Source organism: Anolis sagrei, chromosome 5 (assembly GCF_037176765.1).
Source record: "Anolis sagrei isolate rAnoSag1 chromosome 5, rAnoSag1.mat, whole genome shotgun sequence".
Classification (NCBI taxonomy): Eukaryota; Metazoa; Chordata; class Lepidosauria; order Squamata; family Dactyloidae; genus Anolis; species Anolis sagrei.
In genome coordinates this window covers 181409318-181425366 of record NC_090025.1, presented here as the reverse complement: position 1 = coordinate 181425366, position 16049 = coordinate 181409318, and the positions used below count along the sequence as shown (strand labels likewise).

General features: G+C 40.5%; 1 protein-coding gene across 4 annotated transcripts in view; it reads right to left on the bottom strand.

Moving 5' to 3' along the window:
- Positions 1 to 1035: 1035 nt before the first annotated feature.
- Positions 1036 to 16049, bottom strand: part of PTPRO (protein tyrosine phosphatase receptor type O) — a 143786-nt gene continuing 128772 nt past the window's right edge. For 3 of the 4 annotated variants that reach the window (XM_060776644.2, XM_060776646.2, XM_060776645.2), the window contains 6 exons: positions 14989 to 15123; positions 14172 to 14294; positions 13100 to 13254; positions 12018 to 12153; positions 6145 to 6265; positions 1036 to 5099 (listed from right to left, as the gene is read on the bottom strand). In XM_060776644.2, the coding sequence (XP_060632627.2) occupies positions 6161 to 6265; positions 12018 to 12153; positions 13100 to 13254; positions 14172 to 14294; positions 14989 to 15123 (654 nt within the window). In that variant the 3' untranslated portion in view covers positions 1036 to 5099; positions 6145 to 6160. The remainder of the gene's footprint in view (positions 5100 to 6144; positions 6266 to 12017; positions 12154 to 13099; positions 13255 to 14171; positions 14295 to 14988; positions 15124 to 16049) is intronic. The other variant, XM_060776643.2, reaches the window with a different exon arrangement.

Below are 16049 nucleotides of genomic sequence, written 5' to 3'. Positions count from 1 at the left end.
AGCCACAAACAATGTCCAATGTAAGTAGTGTGTGAAAATGATGGATTGGGGGGGGGGGGGGGGAGAGAGATACACAGAAAACATCTGATCATGAATGCTGTTCCCATAGGCAGACATGACTCACATTAGCATGGAGACTCCCAGAAGAGCGCAATGGATATTGGTGTTGCTGTAATCATTTTGCATTTAGCTCTGGTGACACAGCAAATACTTTTCCAATTTTGCCTACTTGTCATGAAGCATGGCTAGGCCAAGCAGAACAGCTTTCATAGTTTTTAACTAAATTAAGCATTTGGCCTATTCTGTCAAGACATTTTAAGTAAGTCCATTATAACTATATCATTTCAGGGTTCAAATGCAAGCATATTGCAGGTTATTCTAATCTCTTTTGCCTTGCATGTAAGCTTTCCATCCACACGTTTTGAGATAAAACTCTGAGATATAATCTTCCATTGCCATGTATAGATCTTCTTCAAGGTTTGGATTATCTCTTGGAGAATGAATTCTTAATCTCTGGCAAAGGAGGTTTCTGTGATGAGTATTCAGTGGAGACCTGAATTAATCAACAAGCTAAATATTCTGGCAATTAAGCATCTGCCAAATTGCAAGTGCTGATGTAGTGCAATTATGTAGAGGGTGAGCTAGAGGGGTTTTCTGCAGTTCAAAACTTCCACTTACTCATCTTCCTGTCCCTCTCCAAAATTTACATTCCAGCATTTTGTCTGAGTTTCTGAAAACGATAAAGAACAAAAAATGTTGGTACCCTACTAAGATAGGAAGGTGTCAATTTGATCTTCTTGATATTCAACAACATATACGTGGATGGGAGACCATCCAAGAATACATCGTACTGTAGCTACATTTCAGAGTAAGGAAATGACAAGCTCTCCCTGACTATCCCTTGCCTAAGATAAGGTATGACATTCATGGAGTCACCATAAGTCAACAGGTGATTTGAAGGCACACAAACACACACAACCTTGTAAGCAACTATACAATGACTCTTCCCCCCAGAAATGAAATATCCAGCAGACGTTTTGCTTTGATCAGTGTTATTTTTGCTGTTCATGTTCATACAGCTCTCTGGTCCCCCAAATTCAGATTCTATACTCTACAACCTCAAATAAGCTACGCCTAACACAGATTACTACACATTGTTGCAAAACTCAGAACAGCTCCAACAGAACAAAATCAACACAATTGTTGGTGTTTCCCCCCATTTCCACCTTTTCAAAAATTGCAAAACAAAGCAAACCAATAGTGTTTATACAGCCATCTGGTACAGCTCAAACCAATGAATGGTCTTTGGGTTTGGTCCATTAAACAGCAAAGATATTTGACAATAAAGAACATGGTTGGTGCCTTGAGTAGAGCTAAGCGTCTGAACCATTGTTCCCCTCGGCTTTCCTTAGGGCTAGTTTTTTTTTCCTATCAGGGTTCTCTGTAAGTATATTTGTGAAGAGAGGAGGAAGAGAAAAAAACACTGCAGTTCAGATAAGGATTCTCTTTTGGAAAGCATTTCTTGACTGCAACAAAGCATGAGCAAATCCCTGAATTCAAAATGATGGATTGTTATTCTGATGGGAACTTGGTTACATTGTTTTCTTTTAGCATGACACATGCCTAAGAGGCTAAATATGAAACCAAGTAGCAGTATAGTGCAAGGAGGTGCATGGCTCAGAAAAGCACACGTGAGTCACCATCCTACATCATGGCACACAAATAATTGGCAAAGACAACATGGCATCTTAATTCATGTCAGGTGCACATATATCATTGGCTGCAAAACATTATATTCACATATATTTGTGGCTCATCTAATAGCCTGAGTTTTCCATCATTTTCTTCCTTTGAAGCCTGAAAACACATCCTTTCCACAATAAACTCAGCATTTATTGTGTTGGCAATTGGTCAGCTTGTGGGTCGCAACAGTTCATTTTGGTTTACTTAGAGGCATGTTAGAGGCTTGTTGGTCCAAGGGAGAAATTTTTACTGTTGTATACATCTGCAAAAAAGAGACACACACCCTTTTCCCCATGTAGGGAGAGGACATCATTCTATAAACAACTTAAATAAAATCTAGTATCCTGATGTTCAAATGCTGTGCTATGCCTGTTTATAATCTATTAAGAGGGATTGATGTCTGTGTAAATACACACAGGAAGTGCACTTTAAAACCTTAATACTACTTTTAGTCCTGACTGAAGTAGGACAATTGACTCAATGGAATTTACCTACATGTTGAGTCACCATTCAACAATTGATTGAACATGTTTACTCTAGATTTGATTAACAGGATGTCAGCTAAAGCCTCCTAATTAAGCTAAGCAAGCTACATCTCCCTGCTTAATGCATCTAGTTATTCCAGATTCAATTGTGCTGCAATGAACATACATTTTGAATGTCCATCCCATGGAAAACAATGTGGTATGAATAATCTCACCATGAAAATGCCTGTTTCCTGCTCATACATTAAGTAAGTTTAGCATCTTAGACAACTCCTTTACAATTCAGGCTGAACTCCATGGTGGATTCATCAGACTCTCCTTAGACCTACCAGGATCTATCATGCCTCCTAAGGCAGCCAAATAAATGGTCCCTCCTCAGTCCACCCAAGTTAAAGTCCTTATGAGCCCAAAGTTATGTTCACACAAGGACTCGCAAAGTCCTGCAATAATTTCTTCACATTGTTAGTGGAATGGAAAATACAATAAAAACATTTTAATACAAAGAGTCCTCTTCATGATCAACAAACTGCCCCTTCTCTGTTGCTCTCGCTCTCAAGCAACCCGACCCAAGGTTTGGATGCCTAGATAATGACTGAAATGCCACCATCTGATTCAGGGATGGGAAATTTCAAAGCAATAAAGAGTTATTTAAAACAAATACCTCTTCTACTTATGTTAAGGATTTTTGCATGGCAACAATGAATTTCAACAACACCTTTTTCTGGGGTGAGGTCTTGGAGGCCACAGGCAGTTGGTACCTGGGCTGTTCTTGACTACTCCTCCCCGAAAGATGCTTGATACATTTGCCTCAATATAATACCAAAACGTGCACAAACGGCAGGTGTTAAATGTCAGCCTTAAATCCCACTCCAAATCTAGAATTTCATCTCTGAGCCAGAAAAGTGTTTGTGTCTTCCTCATGCAGAAGTTCTCCTATCAGAAAAATGGACATTTGAGTCTGATGCTGAACATCCACATTCAGTTCAGTCACAAAAGCAGACTTGCACATGTGGTGCCATTATGAATGTATATTTCCCTGTGTATTCAGTGCATGTGTGCTCTTTTGGTACATTTGTGCAATGCCGCCACTGAACACAAAAGGTTTGTATGATACAATTAGTGTGTAAGGCTGCATATGGAGATCTATGGTATTTTGCTGTGGTGTGAGATCCTGACCATTGGATGAAAAACTTTCTAGAATTTCCAGATTACTCCTTCCCAGCCAGGACAGGCTTTAGTATGGAAGGCTCCAGATAATTCATTCCATTGCACATTGATTCATAGCATTTCCCTCTGAACCGAACATAGGCTGGTTCGTGGGGCTGTCTACCTTTCCATTTTATCCTCGCATCAATCCTGTCAGGTCATCTGGCCTGAGATAAAAACTCACCGAGAAGCATTGTGGCTCAGTGGGAATCTAAACCCAGAATTGATCCAAAACTCTATGCACTAGACCACATTGCCACTCTCACAGAATAGCTAACACCATGGACTTTTTCCTATTGTGCAGAGATTCAGTGTTCTTGCTTTCTCTTCAGCTTACTCCATCTTGCTTTTTGTCTGGTGATTTCCACTTCCTTTGAAAATTTCCAGTGAAATTGGAGGAAGTCAAACTGGACAGAGGGACTCCCAAAATGCCAACATTTCTGCATTGACAGCATTCAAGTGTCACCATCTAAGAGTATGTCTAATTCCTATAGAAACCAGATACAGAAACTAAATTTAAAAAGCAGCATTGTAAGTTACACAATTTTTTTTCCAGAAACAAACACTTGGCAGCAAATTGACAATGACAACGAATCCACATCGCTGGTCAAACACGTCATTTGAATCCTCTTATAGCATTCTTAAAGGAATTCCTAATCTGAGATCTTACTTTTTTTCAGACTCAATAGCATGAAGCTGGGATGCTTCTCCTCTTCTCTCTACAAAACATTGACCAACTTTGTCCCCGTCCCCCTGAAATAAAACAACCACAGGATAAATACATTAAAGAAAACAAAAACATAAAACAAATGGGGGAAAGTATAGAAGTATAGACAGCAGCTAAAATTGGTTCAGACAACACAATCATTACAGTGATGATACTCATTGCAGAAATGGTCTTATTCAACAGCACATTGTGTCCATCTGTACTTTCACTCCAAATCCAGGTGTGTATCATTTTTTCCTTCACCCAGTCAATAGGACATCTCTGTGCTGAAGGTTTCAACTTCATGAGTTGTATGATCCTCAATGGAAGATTTCCAAAGATTTCCAGGATACTGTTGTGGTCAAAACCTTCAAATGCTGAATCTGAAGCCAGGAGTCAACAATTTTCTCTTTAGCTCTGAGCCAGTTTATTTTGGAGAATCCTGATCCCATTGATATTCCATGCCTCTTAGTATTAAATGGCAGTAAGATGGTAATATCACCATTGCTCATCCTCTCTGCCCAACCTAGGGACTCTTCTCATCCTCCACCGGATGCAAATGAGGTATTATTATCCAATGCTACCACTGCCTGCTTTTGATTTACACACACCTCACTGGAGGTACATGGATAAAGTTTATTGTTGTTCAGATATTGCACATTCTGTAACCTTTAAGCCCAACCTGCATATTAAAAATAATAATAATAAAGCATTCAGAACTGGAGAACAACAGAAAAACCTTTCCCAAGTGCTGTACGGTTATGCACATTATGACCTGGTTCCATGTTAATGTTGCTGTGTTGAATTTGGTCCAGTGTTACTAACTTTAAAAAATCAAAAGTCCAGAAAATTAAAGAGTCCAAACAAGACACTGCAGGTTCCTTAAGGCTATGTGTCTTCCCAGAGCTTCTGGATGTAAAATGTCACCTTTCTGCATTTGTCCGTGTTCTGCAGATCTGCTGTCACCCGTGGCAAACCCAAAGGGAATGGACAAAACAAAATGGGTGGGAGAGAGAAGAAAGTATTAAAATCTGAAGCAGAGGAAAATTGAGACATTTCATTTTCTAGTCTGTAAAGGAGAAAGAAAACTAGTACAGATTGGATATCCCTTAAACGGAAAACTGAAAACAGCACTTTTGGCACAGGAAAGAGCATTTCCTACACAATTGGACAATGGGGAGTGGGAAAGTCACTTTTTCAGACTCCTCCTCCCAGAATCCTCACCCAACAAGGGGATATTAGTTCAAATGAGGCAACTTTCTTGAGCTTTGTCCAAAATATCTGGAGGATACTGAACTTAAAGGGTTAAATTAACTGGCCCTACCTACATACATATGGAAAAGTACCACTTCTACACATGGGAAGTGGAAATGCAGGAGGATAGGATCAAGATCCAACTTTGCAATCTCTTCTCATATAGCCAATGGCAAGAAAGCTGTACTATGGCTCCCAGTCAACAACCCTGACCCCCCCCCCCCCCGATTTTCTCAATACAGGTAGATCCATGTAGCAAGAAGACAGTGGGATAAGTAGCAATGTAGCAGCTTATGAAAGTCTTGGTGGACTTTGGCTATCTGCTCCACCTTTTTCTGGCAAAAAAAAAAAAGGCAAACTTCCTATTCTGAAAACCTTCAGAAACTGAATTTCAATTTTCAAATCGCAAGGTCCCCTACATTGTTTGTTATCGAAACATCTGACCATTTCTCGTTTGGTTTGCTCAGGATTTGGCAGAGGGAGCATTTTGGATGAGTCTGCACAACCTTTGGAAAATTCCATGGGGAGAAAACTAGCCCCAGGAGTCACTGAAGTTGCTCACCCCTGCAACCTGGGCAAGAGCCAGATTCCTGCTTTCACGTGCTAGCTGGCTCAGAATACCTGGCTAGGAAACACATTACAATCAATAAAAACCTCAGCATTAATATTTATGGCAGCAGCCTGCTCCTCTACGAGCATGTGCTTTGACAAACTGCTGCACGCTGGCCAAGGGAGACTTTCCTAACTTACCACCCATGACTTGGAATTACGACTTGCTGACATTCTCGTATATGACGTCGCTGATGCAGAACTGCTTCTTCTTCTTTAACCACATTAATTGCACACACTGGTGAATAAAAATGAACTGTTCCTGCAAAAAGAGAAGAATAGCAGAAAAAGGTAGTATATCATGTCCAAGAGAAAACTCAGCTTCCTGGACTTAGTCAGTGCTTGTCTTCATCTGGATCAGAATTTAAACAAGTTACTTGCCTGGACTATAGCTCTCTGAATCCCCCAACCAGCAGGACTGGGGGTTACAATGGCTGAGGGGTATTTGGGGAGCTGTAGACTCTCTGAACAAGACATTTTTCTAAATCCCGATCCTCATTAATTCTCACATTTGCATTAGCTTTCCCAGAACCAAAACAACTATCCACTTCTTGGAGAAAGGTAGGATATGAGCCATAAAAACAGATAAATGTCCTCTGTGGTCCAAGGGTATTAGGAATTGTTGTTGTTGTTGTTGTTGTTGTTGTTGTTCCACTTCTCCTTCTTCTCCTTCTTCTTATTCAGAATTATCTCTTGAATGCAACTTTGAAATTGCTGAAGTCTATAGATAAGGCACTAAGAGGCCATGTTAGTGAGCGGTAAAGATGTAACAGGACACCAGCAAGAGTTTCCCAATGCACATCCAAAATGTCAATGCACATTGGTATACCTTTGTTGGTGTTCCCATGTATATGAGCCTCATTATGCACTGGTTCTGTTGTGAAATGGAAACTTTGTTGACTCCCTACATAGCAATGGAACCCTTGAATATGGGAACTGCAAAATAGCTCAATTCTGTTTCCTGTAGATATTAGTCTACTTAACAAGACACAAGTTCCTAGGTGAATTCTGGTCATTGTGAGTGCCCATGATGTCTCCTAAAGCCTTATAAATTTCATGTCCAGGGTATTTGAAGGAAGACATTCACCCATACTACTCAGTTCACATTTGGAGATCTTCTGAGGAGGGCTTGCTCTCTGTTCTGCCACCCTACTGTTAAATGTAGTGGGAACACAGGGGAAGCCCTTCAAGTGGTTGCTTCCAAGCTGTGGAACTTCCTTCCCAGAAAGGGTAGAATGGCACCCTCCTATCTTTTTACAAGTATGTTGAAATCTTTTTATTGCAACAGGTCTTTTAGAATTGGGTTTCACTGGTTTCACTGGTTTCAAATTGTATAATGGTTCAATTACTTTTTAAACTTTTGCATGCCTGAGGAAATGAGGTGCAGTTACTACTTTGAGCCCTTGAGGTGGAGTAGAATGGCAGCAGCCATTTTTAACAAGGACTTACTGCATAAACCTCTCTGTAGAGATACTGTGGTGGACATTTTTAAAGTGGCTTACTGTAAAAGCTGCTCTTTCTCTATTAAAAATGGCCACTCTATTAAAAATGGCCACTGCAATCCCATTATTAAAAATACCTGCATCGTTCTGCTCCACTTCAAACACCCATAATGGTGAGCACACAGCATCCTTTAGCTGTCTCCTCCACCTGCCCCTCCATGTTGCTGTTCAATGCCACTCAAGCTGGAAAAATTGTGAGGAAGAATTGCTTTTCTCTGGTTTGGGAAAGGGAGTGGGAATGGGGTAAGAGCTTCTCAACTCTGCCGCTTTTCACTGCCTTTGTTCCAGCACTGACCCATGTAAAAGTTGACACAGGATTTCTGGGTTGTGTTTTTGTCAAAAAATTGTCAACTCATACACAAGTATATATAGTATATATACAGCATATATTTGCTATGTTCACATTGTGTTGCTTGCCTCTTTTCTCAGAATGTCTAAACTGTATTTTAAATGCTCCACTGAAGTTTAAGTTAGTGCAATACTAAAAATTTAGCAACAATAAAAATGTCATCGAGGGGGCAGAAATAATGTTTGGTTGAGAGACTCAAATGGTTCATAGTAAGGCCTCAAATGTTTTGAAGGTAATTTCTTCACCCTATAACTACATTGCTGAATTGGCTAGAAGTCACATAAAAACAACAGAAGCGCAGTGCAAAAGTTGTGAGAGAAGCAGCTCATTTACATCCCTGCTCTGCCTAACATTTCAGAATTGTGATGAGGGTTGTCCATTATCATCATCATCATCATCTTTAATTACTTATTAATCGCCCTCCATCCGAGATGCTCCAGGCGATTTACTTAGCAGAAATTATACAGGGTAAGGTAGGTAGCTTAACAATGTTTCAACCTTTATGTGTTCCATATCACTATCTCCTCGCTTCTGCAGATTACTATTTTTTTTTATTTATGGGAAGTTTATACATGTATTATTATTATCCTTTCTCAGAACTTCTGACACATGGGTTGAAAGGCTGGTATTCAGCCTTGTAACATAATTCAGACACTAGACTTGTTTGAGTCTTAAAATGCAAGCTTCAGACTGCTTCTAACCGCACTCAACAACATTTGCTTCTGTTTCATCCAGAAGGTCTGGGAGCAATGTGGTGCTGAGCCTAACCAATTAATTTTCCACTCCATGAGGAAATGCGAAACCAGGTGAAGGGTAAATGCAATGTGGTTTCGGGTTTTCTACTAAAACATTCACAATGCTCTCAGGAAAGGGAATTGCTTCCATCCTGCTCCTGAAGAGGCACTGACATCTAGCGCCAATAACTGGTAAGGACATCTTTGCAGGGACTCACTGTGGGAAATGAAGGAATTGTCAAGAAGAGAAAAATGCTAGAGAGTTTGTCATTGGAAATAAGCAGTGTAGGGCCACATTCTACCAGGCAATTCAATAAAGAGGTACACAGGTGATAGTAGGTATCTCAACAGCTTTGTTACTATGTGTGCTCATGTAATGTCTGACTTATGATGACCACAAGGCAAACTTATCATGGGTTTGATGAGACTGAGAGTATGGGGCTTTGTTGTTGTGTACCTTCAAGTCATTTTAGACTTATGGCTACCTTAAGGTGAACTTATCACAGGCTTTTCTGGGTGTGAGAATGTGTGACTTCACCCAAGTTCATGGCTGAGTGGAGACTCAACTCTGTTCCCCAGAGGTGTAGTTCATTGCTCAAACCACTATACCTTGCTGGCTCCCAGCAACTGTGGGGAGAGGGTTTGTTAACACTTTCTCTCCATGGGAGAACTCTGTTAGTGTCTAATAGCAACACAGTGACTAGCAAGCATTATTTGGCATAACATGAACTTATGGTCTGCCTAAGAATACAGCACCCTGTATCTCAAGAGGAGTGTAGAAGCACCATACACAATGGTGCACTGTGTTGATATGCGCACACCTCCACTTCCACAGCTGTCAGCAGAATATGTCTGTCATCTATGATATATAATTTGTCCTGCACATACGTAAGTCACAAACAGGAGGCCAGCCAATATGGGCTGCACCCTTCCAAAAAAATACGACTCCCCATCCACTCAATCAGTTTCAGAAAAATTGACAACCAACAAACCCCTTAAATGCACTAATGCTGCAGCACATTGTTTGTATGATATCCTGTCTTTCTCCTGAATCGATTCCAAAATGAATCACAACAAGAATTCAAACAAACTACATTTTTGACTCAATTTTATCAGCAGGAGGGGCTTTAAACAGGGTTGGGTGGTCAACTTTCATGAGTGTTTTAGTTGTGCATTCCTCCAAGGCAGGGGGTTGGACTAGATGATCTCCTACATGGCTAAGATTCTTTGATTCTATAAGAATGCAAGTCAAGATCACCATGCATCATACCCCAGAGGTAAGGCATATATAGTACAGAGCACAACATGAGGCTGTGATGAGATCAGTAGTTAGTAGAGCCAAATAGTTCCAGCTGACGCAAGCAGGTGGATCAAACCGCATGTTTGCAAGGACTGAGCCAACTAGCTCTTGCTTCAAATAATTTGGCAACAGGCCTTCGTTCCAACAAGGGGGTGGGGGAAAAGTTTACATCTGTTCCATACACTCCATGAAAATATAATACATATTTTGTTTTTTCTTCTAATCATAGTGTTTGGGAATCCTTGGCCAAGATTTTTTTCTTTTCCTCTCTGAGGTTGCATTACACATATACACACAATGCCTTCACCAATGATTAAAACTCATTTCTTGGCTCCACACACAAGCTTCCCTCCAGCCCTGGCAAGCCATGTATCATATCCTGCTCTTGTGTATTAAACACTGGCGTGCATTTGGGCCATCCTTTAATCCTGATCCAGTTTGCTGAAGCATGACAAAATCCCGCTGCCTGCTCTCCCTCTCCCCCCCACCCTTCTCTCATTGGCTGTGTGTATATGTGTGAGTTTGTGGGGAGTTAGAGAGGCTTTGCCAATGAAACATAGGGACAGGCCAGCTGGCACCCAGCAGGACTTCAGAAACAACACAGAAGTTGGGACTCTCTGTGATGTGGGCACTTTGGAGAAAAACTAATTGAGTGCTCCTGCAGAAACAAGTGCAAGGAAGAGATAAGCACCTTACCTGGCGGTACTCTAATCTGGCACAGAGGGGGGCTCAGCACATTGGCTTGCAGAAAGAATGAAGAGTGGGGCCTGAACCTGTACCCCTGAACCTGCAGATGGTTATAGTAGTAGTGGTGGTGGATTTGCATGCACTCACGTGATTGTTTTAAAAAGAGAGCCAATTATATCTTCAAAGCAATAATTAGGAGCCCTAGTGTGTTAAATCCTTGTGCCGGCAGGATTGAAGGTCAGAGGTTCAAATCTGGGGAGAGCTTGGATGAGCTCCCTCTGTTAGCTCCAGCTCCCCATGTGGAGACATGAGAGAAGCCCCCCGCAAGGATGGTAGAAATAAGTCCTGTATGGCAAAATTTTTGTTGATTGTTGGGATGTATCAAAATAATAATAATAATAATAATAATAATAATAATAATAATAATAAGGATGGTAGAACATCAATCATCCAGGCGTCTTCTGGGCAATGTCCTTGCAGACAGCTAATTCTATTATACCAGAAGCAACTTGCTGCTTCTCAAGTCGCTCCTGACATGAAAAAAGTAATAATTTCAAGTCAGGGAAAATACCACCCTTGTACCCTTCATGCTGGAGGGTTTAAATATATATATATATAGAGAGAGAGGGGGGTTACATTTCAAGTGTTTTTTCCATATTACCTGTTGTTTGTATAGATCAGGCCAAAGCCAGAGAATGGAATGGAAGAACAAGTGAGCTGCATTCCTTCCTATTGTCCTTCTGTCATAACGTATATGCGTGAAATGTCCATGCTCTGATGCATAAACAACTGGGTCATCTCACTTGCTCACATGTGGGGCAATCCAGGCCTCCACTCCTATGCCCCAGCCAGCACAGTCAATTGTTAGGTATGACCAGAGATGATGTTTAGCAGCACTTGGACAGGATTAGGTGAACAATCACTTAAGAAGCATGATTGCTCAGAATATGAGTGTAAGATGGGATTGGGGGATACAAAGGAGTAAACAACAACAACAGTTGCGTTTTCTATATACTTTTGCATTTGGTGATGTTAATCATTTGCAAAATGCAACTATTCTACACCAGGGTTGCATAGTACATTTAGTGCATACTGCCATCTGCAGATATTTATACTCTACATTCCCAGTGGAGGCTCTTGCCCATATTTTTCTAAGTGTGTTTGATGCCAGCTAAGGCATTGTTAAATTTCCTTGAGCTTTTTCATTGTCAGCACATTGCTTCTATGTCATTTCAAATTTGCTTGGCCTTTCTTCATTTCTGCTGATTGCTTTTACAATGCTGTTTTATATTGTGGCACTTTGATGTGCCTTCTCACAAAATTAAATTAGTTTTATTGACGCTTCCAACTTTTCACAAGCCCTCACTGAAGCGAGGAATGGAAATCACTGCAGATATCAATGCAATCAAATTCTGGGAAATGAATAGAACTAGAAGTCATACCTCTGTCTGGACCATGGACATCCGATAAGACCGCATGTCGGACACCAGCCCCAGTATATCTACAAACTCGTGATCACGAATGTGCTGTAAGAGGCGATCCAGTGCTATAAAAGTCCCCGTCCGTCCCACGCCGGCACTGCAAAACACACACTGTATTACATACTAGTGAGGGGTAGTGAGGCTGTACTTTATTTTGACGCATCAACATTGTGGGATATAGAATTAAATTTGGAAAAATCCATCATAATCAGTTGTATTTTCATTTGGTGCTGGAATCATGTGTTTGTAGCCCATATGCCTCTCTACCTCCATCAACCCTTTTATTGCTGTGTTGGGGAAGGGACTTCCAACCAAACTAGGAAACATACGGCACAACACTTTCAGATCCACTTTGAAAAAGCCCAAAATTTCCTTGGAAACTGACTGGAAGTAACAAGAAGTTTTACAAAATAGTGACAGCACAAATGTAAGATGATGCTTCTCCCTGAGCCATGCACAAAAGTTGACTACACTAGCAATTCGCCAATATCCTTTCCAAAAAGTAGTGGGCTAAGTTAGTGGGTGATAACATGCTGTGGTTTTGGATTTGATGACGAGGAATGATGGACTACCAAGCCATGTGCAGGGATGCTTACAAACAGTGAATTGATACTCGGTTTTACAGAAAAGTAAATTCAGCATATTGGATACCACCTACAAAATGTGCCACTACCACTTCCAGTAGCTTCTTTGAAATCCAGTACAAATTGATTACTGTCTCTGGCCAAGTGATTTTCAAGATGGAAGGGCGGTTGCACAAGACTTGGCCTTTCTCACTCTTAATATGTCCTCCAGAATTGTTTTACTAACACTGGCTGGATCTACACTGCCCTATCTTGCAGGATCTGATCCCAGATTACCTGCTTATCCCAGATTATCTGGCAGTATAGACTCATATAATCCAGTTCAAAACTGATACTCTGAGATCAGATCCTGGGATATAGGGCAGTGTAGATTTAGCTGTAGTTAGTGATAGGGAAGCTAAAGAAACATCCTTCTATGAATTTTGCTGACAATTCCAAAGGGAGAAATTAAAGATGTACCTGCAGTGTATGACCATGGGACCTTTACTTTTTGTTGCCTGCTGTCTGACCATCTGCACAAACTGCAAGATGCTTTCTGCTGCGTTTGTGGGAGGGACTCCATGGTCAGGCCAAGCTGTGTAATTAAAATGCATGACGTCCTGCACCTCATCTGCCTAGGAGGAAAGAGAAACAGATTTGTTACATATTTGTCTTTATTTTATACATAGATGGCCTTATTTGCAATCAACAAGGTTTTAAAGATACCTGTGGGAACTTTTGATTTAGAAAAGTTATTATTAAGGACAACAATTCCAGAATCCTTTAAACCTTGGGGCTGAGAAGCCAAAATTTCCTTTCCAAGTTATGTCGGAAGTGGGTACACTTCAGGCCTAAGGGATGCGTTTTTCTTTTATTTGAACCCTGTATTCTACTAAATTGAGGTTGGAAATAGTGCAACAATCCCTATGTGGAATTCCAATTCCCAGCATGCCTCAAAAAAGATACTTTGGCTAAGGCTTTTGGGAGTTTCAGCCTCAGCCTCAGAAGAAGACAATGGCAAATCTTCCCTGAATAATTCCTGCCAGGAAAACCCTATGACAAGGGTCATAATAAATCAAAACTGACTCAAAAACATATAGCAATAAAACCCAAGCACACACTCACTTCTCATACTGATCTCTTTTAAAAGCCACTTGAAGGAATCTAACAAAATTACCAGGAAACTTTGAAGGGTTTTTTTTTCATGTCAGGAATGACTTGAGAAACTGCAAGTCACTTCTGGTGTGAGAGAATTGGCTGTCTGCAAGGATGTTGCCCAGGGGTCACCTGGATATTTTACCATCCTGTGCCTGCATGGGAAGCTGGAGCCCACAAGACAGGATCTGACCTCGCTCCCCGAATGCAAATCTTTCGGTCAGCAGTCCTGACGGCACAAGAGTTTAACCTTTGAAGTTTGAATGATATGTGTATGTGCAGAGGGAGGGGGGAAGAGACAGAATCATTTTAATGGCTAAATTTACAAGTGGTTTAAAATTTGGATTCAGAGTTTGTTAAGCCCATTGCAAGACCATTTCCATCCCCATTAACTTACATAGCTGATTCTGAAGTTCCTAAAAACCCAATCCGATTGCTGTTCTTCAGACAACATCTCCACTGTGATATCTCCATAAGACACTGGCTCTTCTGTAAAAGGCCAATAGTGATCACATTTTACCTGGAAGAGAGGACAAAAAAAGAATCAAAGGTTCCTATAGAGTCAAGATCTCCCTTTCTTGGATCCTTTCCATGCCTAGCCCTGCTAACACTCAAGAAATTAAATATAAAGAGCTCCAAAATAAACCAGAAGAAAAAATGTTTTCCACCCAGAAAAGTTCTGCTTAAGAGAACTTTTGATATCTCTTCATTGGTTACCCATTCTTTCTTAGTTTCAGTGTAAGATTTTAATTTTTAGAGCCATATGAAATCGAGCTCCCTTCTATCTTTCTCACCTTATTTCTATTTAAAGTCATTTGAAACTAGTCTAGTCAGCTTCTGTGCATGGGCCACAGAAGAGGTACCATCTTATCAGCTTCTGAATGATAGAATAAGCCAATCTGTGCCACCACCAATTTAAGTGTCTTCCAGTAAGTTTCTGATGCTATTTTCTGGTATCTGGACACAATGAAAGGACATCTTCCACGAGGGCCCCAGAGGTCCCTCCAGATGCCTATTTAAGAGACATACCTATGGACTACATGATACATGTATGAGAGAAGTGTGGGATCCCAGCCAAACTATCAGGGTGAAATATCCAGCTTCCAAGTATTTAACACAAACAGATGGCTGCTGCTAGATGCCCAGTTCTAGTCAAGATAGATCTTTAGATCTACTTGATTCCACACAAGAGGCTGGAAGATTCCACAACATACCCTTCTTTTTTCATTGCACTGTGTGAGCATAACAATGATCTGTGATTTCTGCTGGAGAACCATCTTCCAGAAGTCATTTCTCGTCTCTGGCAGTGGGCCTTGGGTTGCAATGTATTCTTGTGGAGAGTTGTAACCCTGTGAGAGAAAGCACACAGTGGCTTGTTTTAATACTCTCTTTATACATTTTTCCAGTGACAACTGGTGGTTTTCATTTCAATGCAGCTGTGAAAACTTTAAAACAGGTGTCCAAGCTGCTGAACTCTATTTCCCAATTGGGCCCAACACCTTAGATAGTGACTTAAAGTTAAGACTAAAACTTGAAGATTTCACTGCTCCACTGAGTTGAAAGTTATCATCTGCTGTGGATTTTTCCCCATCAAAACATGACAAGATTAACATTATTTTGAAAGTCAGAATAATAATAATAATAAGTAATAAACTTTATTTTTACCCCACTACCACCTCCCCAAGGGACTCGGTGCGGCTTACAAGAGGCCGAGCCCACAATACATCAATACAAGCAATAACAACAGCAATAAAAACAATTAAAATAAAGCTCATAAACAAAAAAAGCAATAAACAATAACAGTAATACAACACACATTTAAATCTATGGCTGGGCCAAATGTAATTAAAGTTTAAAAAATAATGCTAGGCATAACAAGATAGGAGAGATGAGGCATTAGTGAGAGCGTATAAACAGTCCTAAATCAGTGTAAAGTGCATTTAGAGGACATAATGCTGAGAGTTCATTATTCTGGGAAGCCACATTGGAACAACAATGTTTTCAGGCTCCTCCTAAAGAACTTGTTCTTGTCCACACTTCTTTTTCCAGATGTACTTGCTTTTGAAGCAAAGTGCTCAATTTTTTTCAAAGGGTAGCCAAGACCTACAAAATAGTCTGGCAGTAGCATGGTAGTCTGTTGCAAGACAGAACTACAAAACTACAAAAGGCTTCTTGGCACATTAAAGCTTTTCATTGTATTTGGCTTCTGTATTTCTAAGCATCTAATAAGAGTGATCTGCAGTTTAAAAAAAGATTAGTTCTTATGAACAACCTA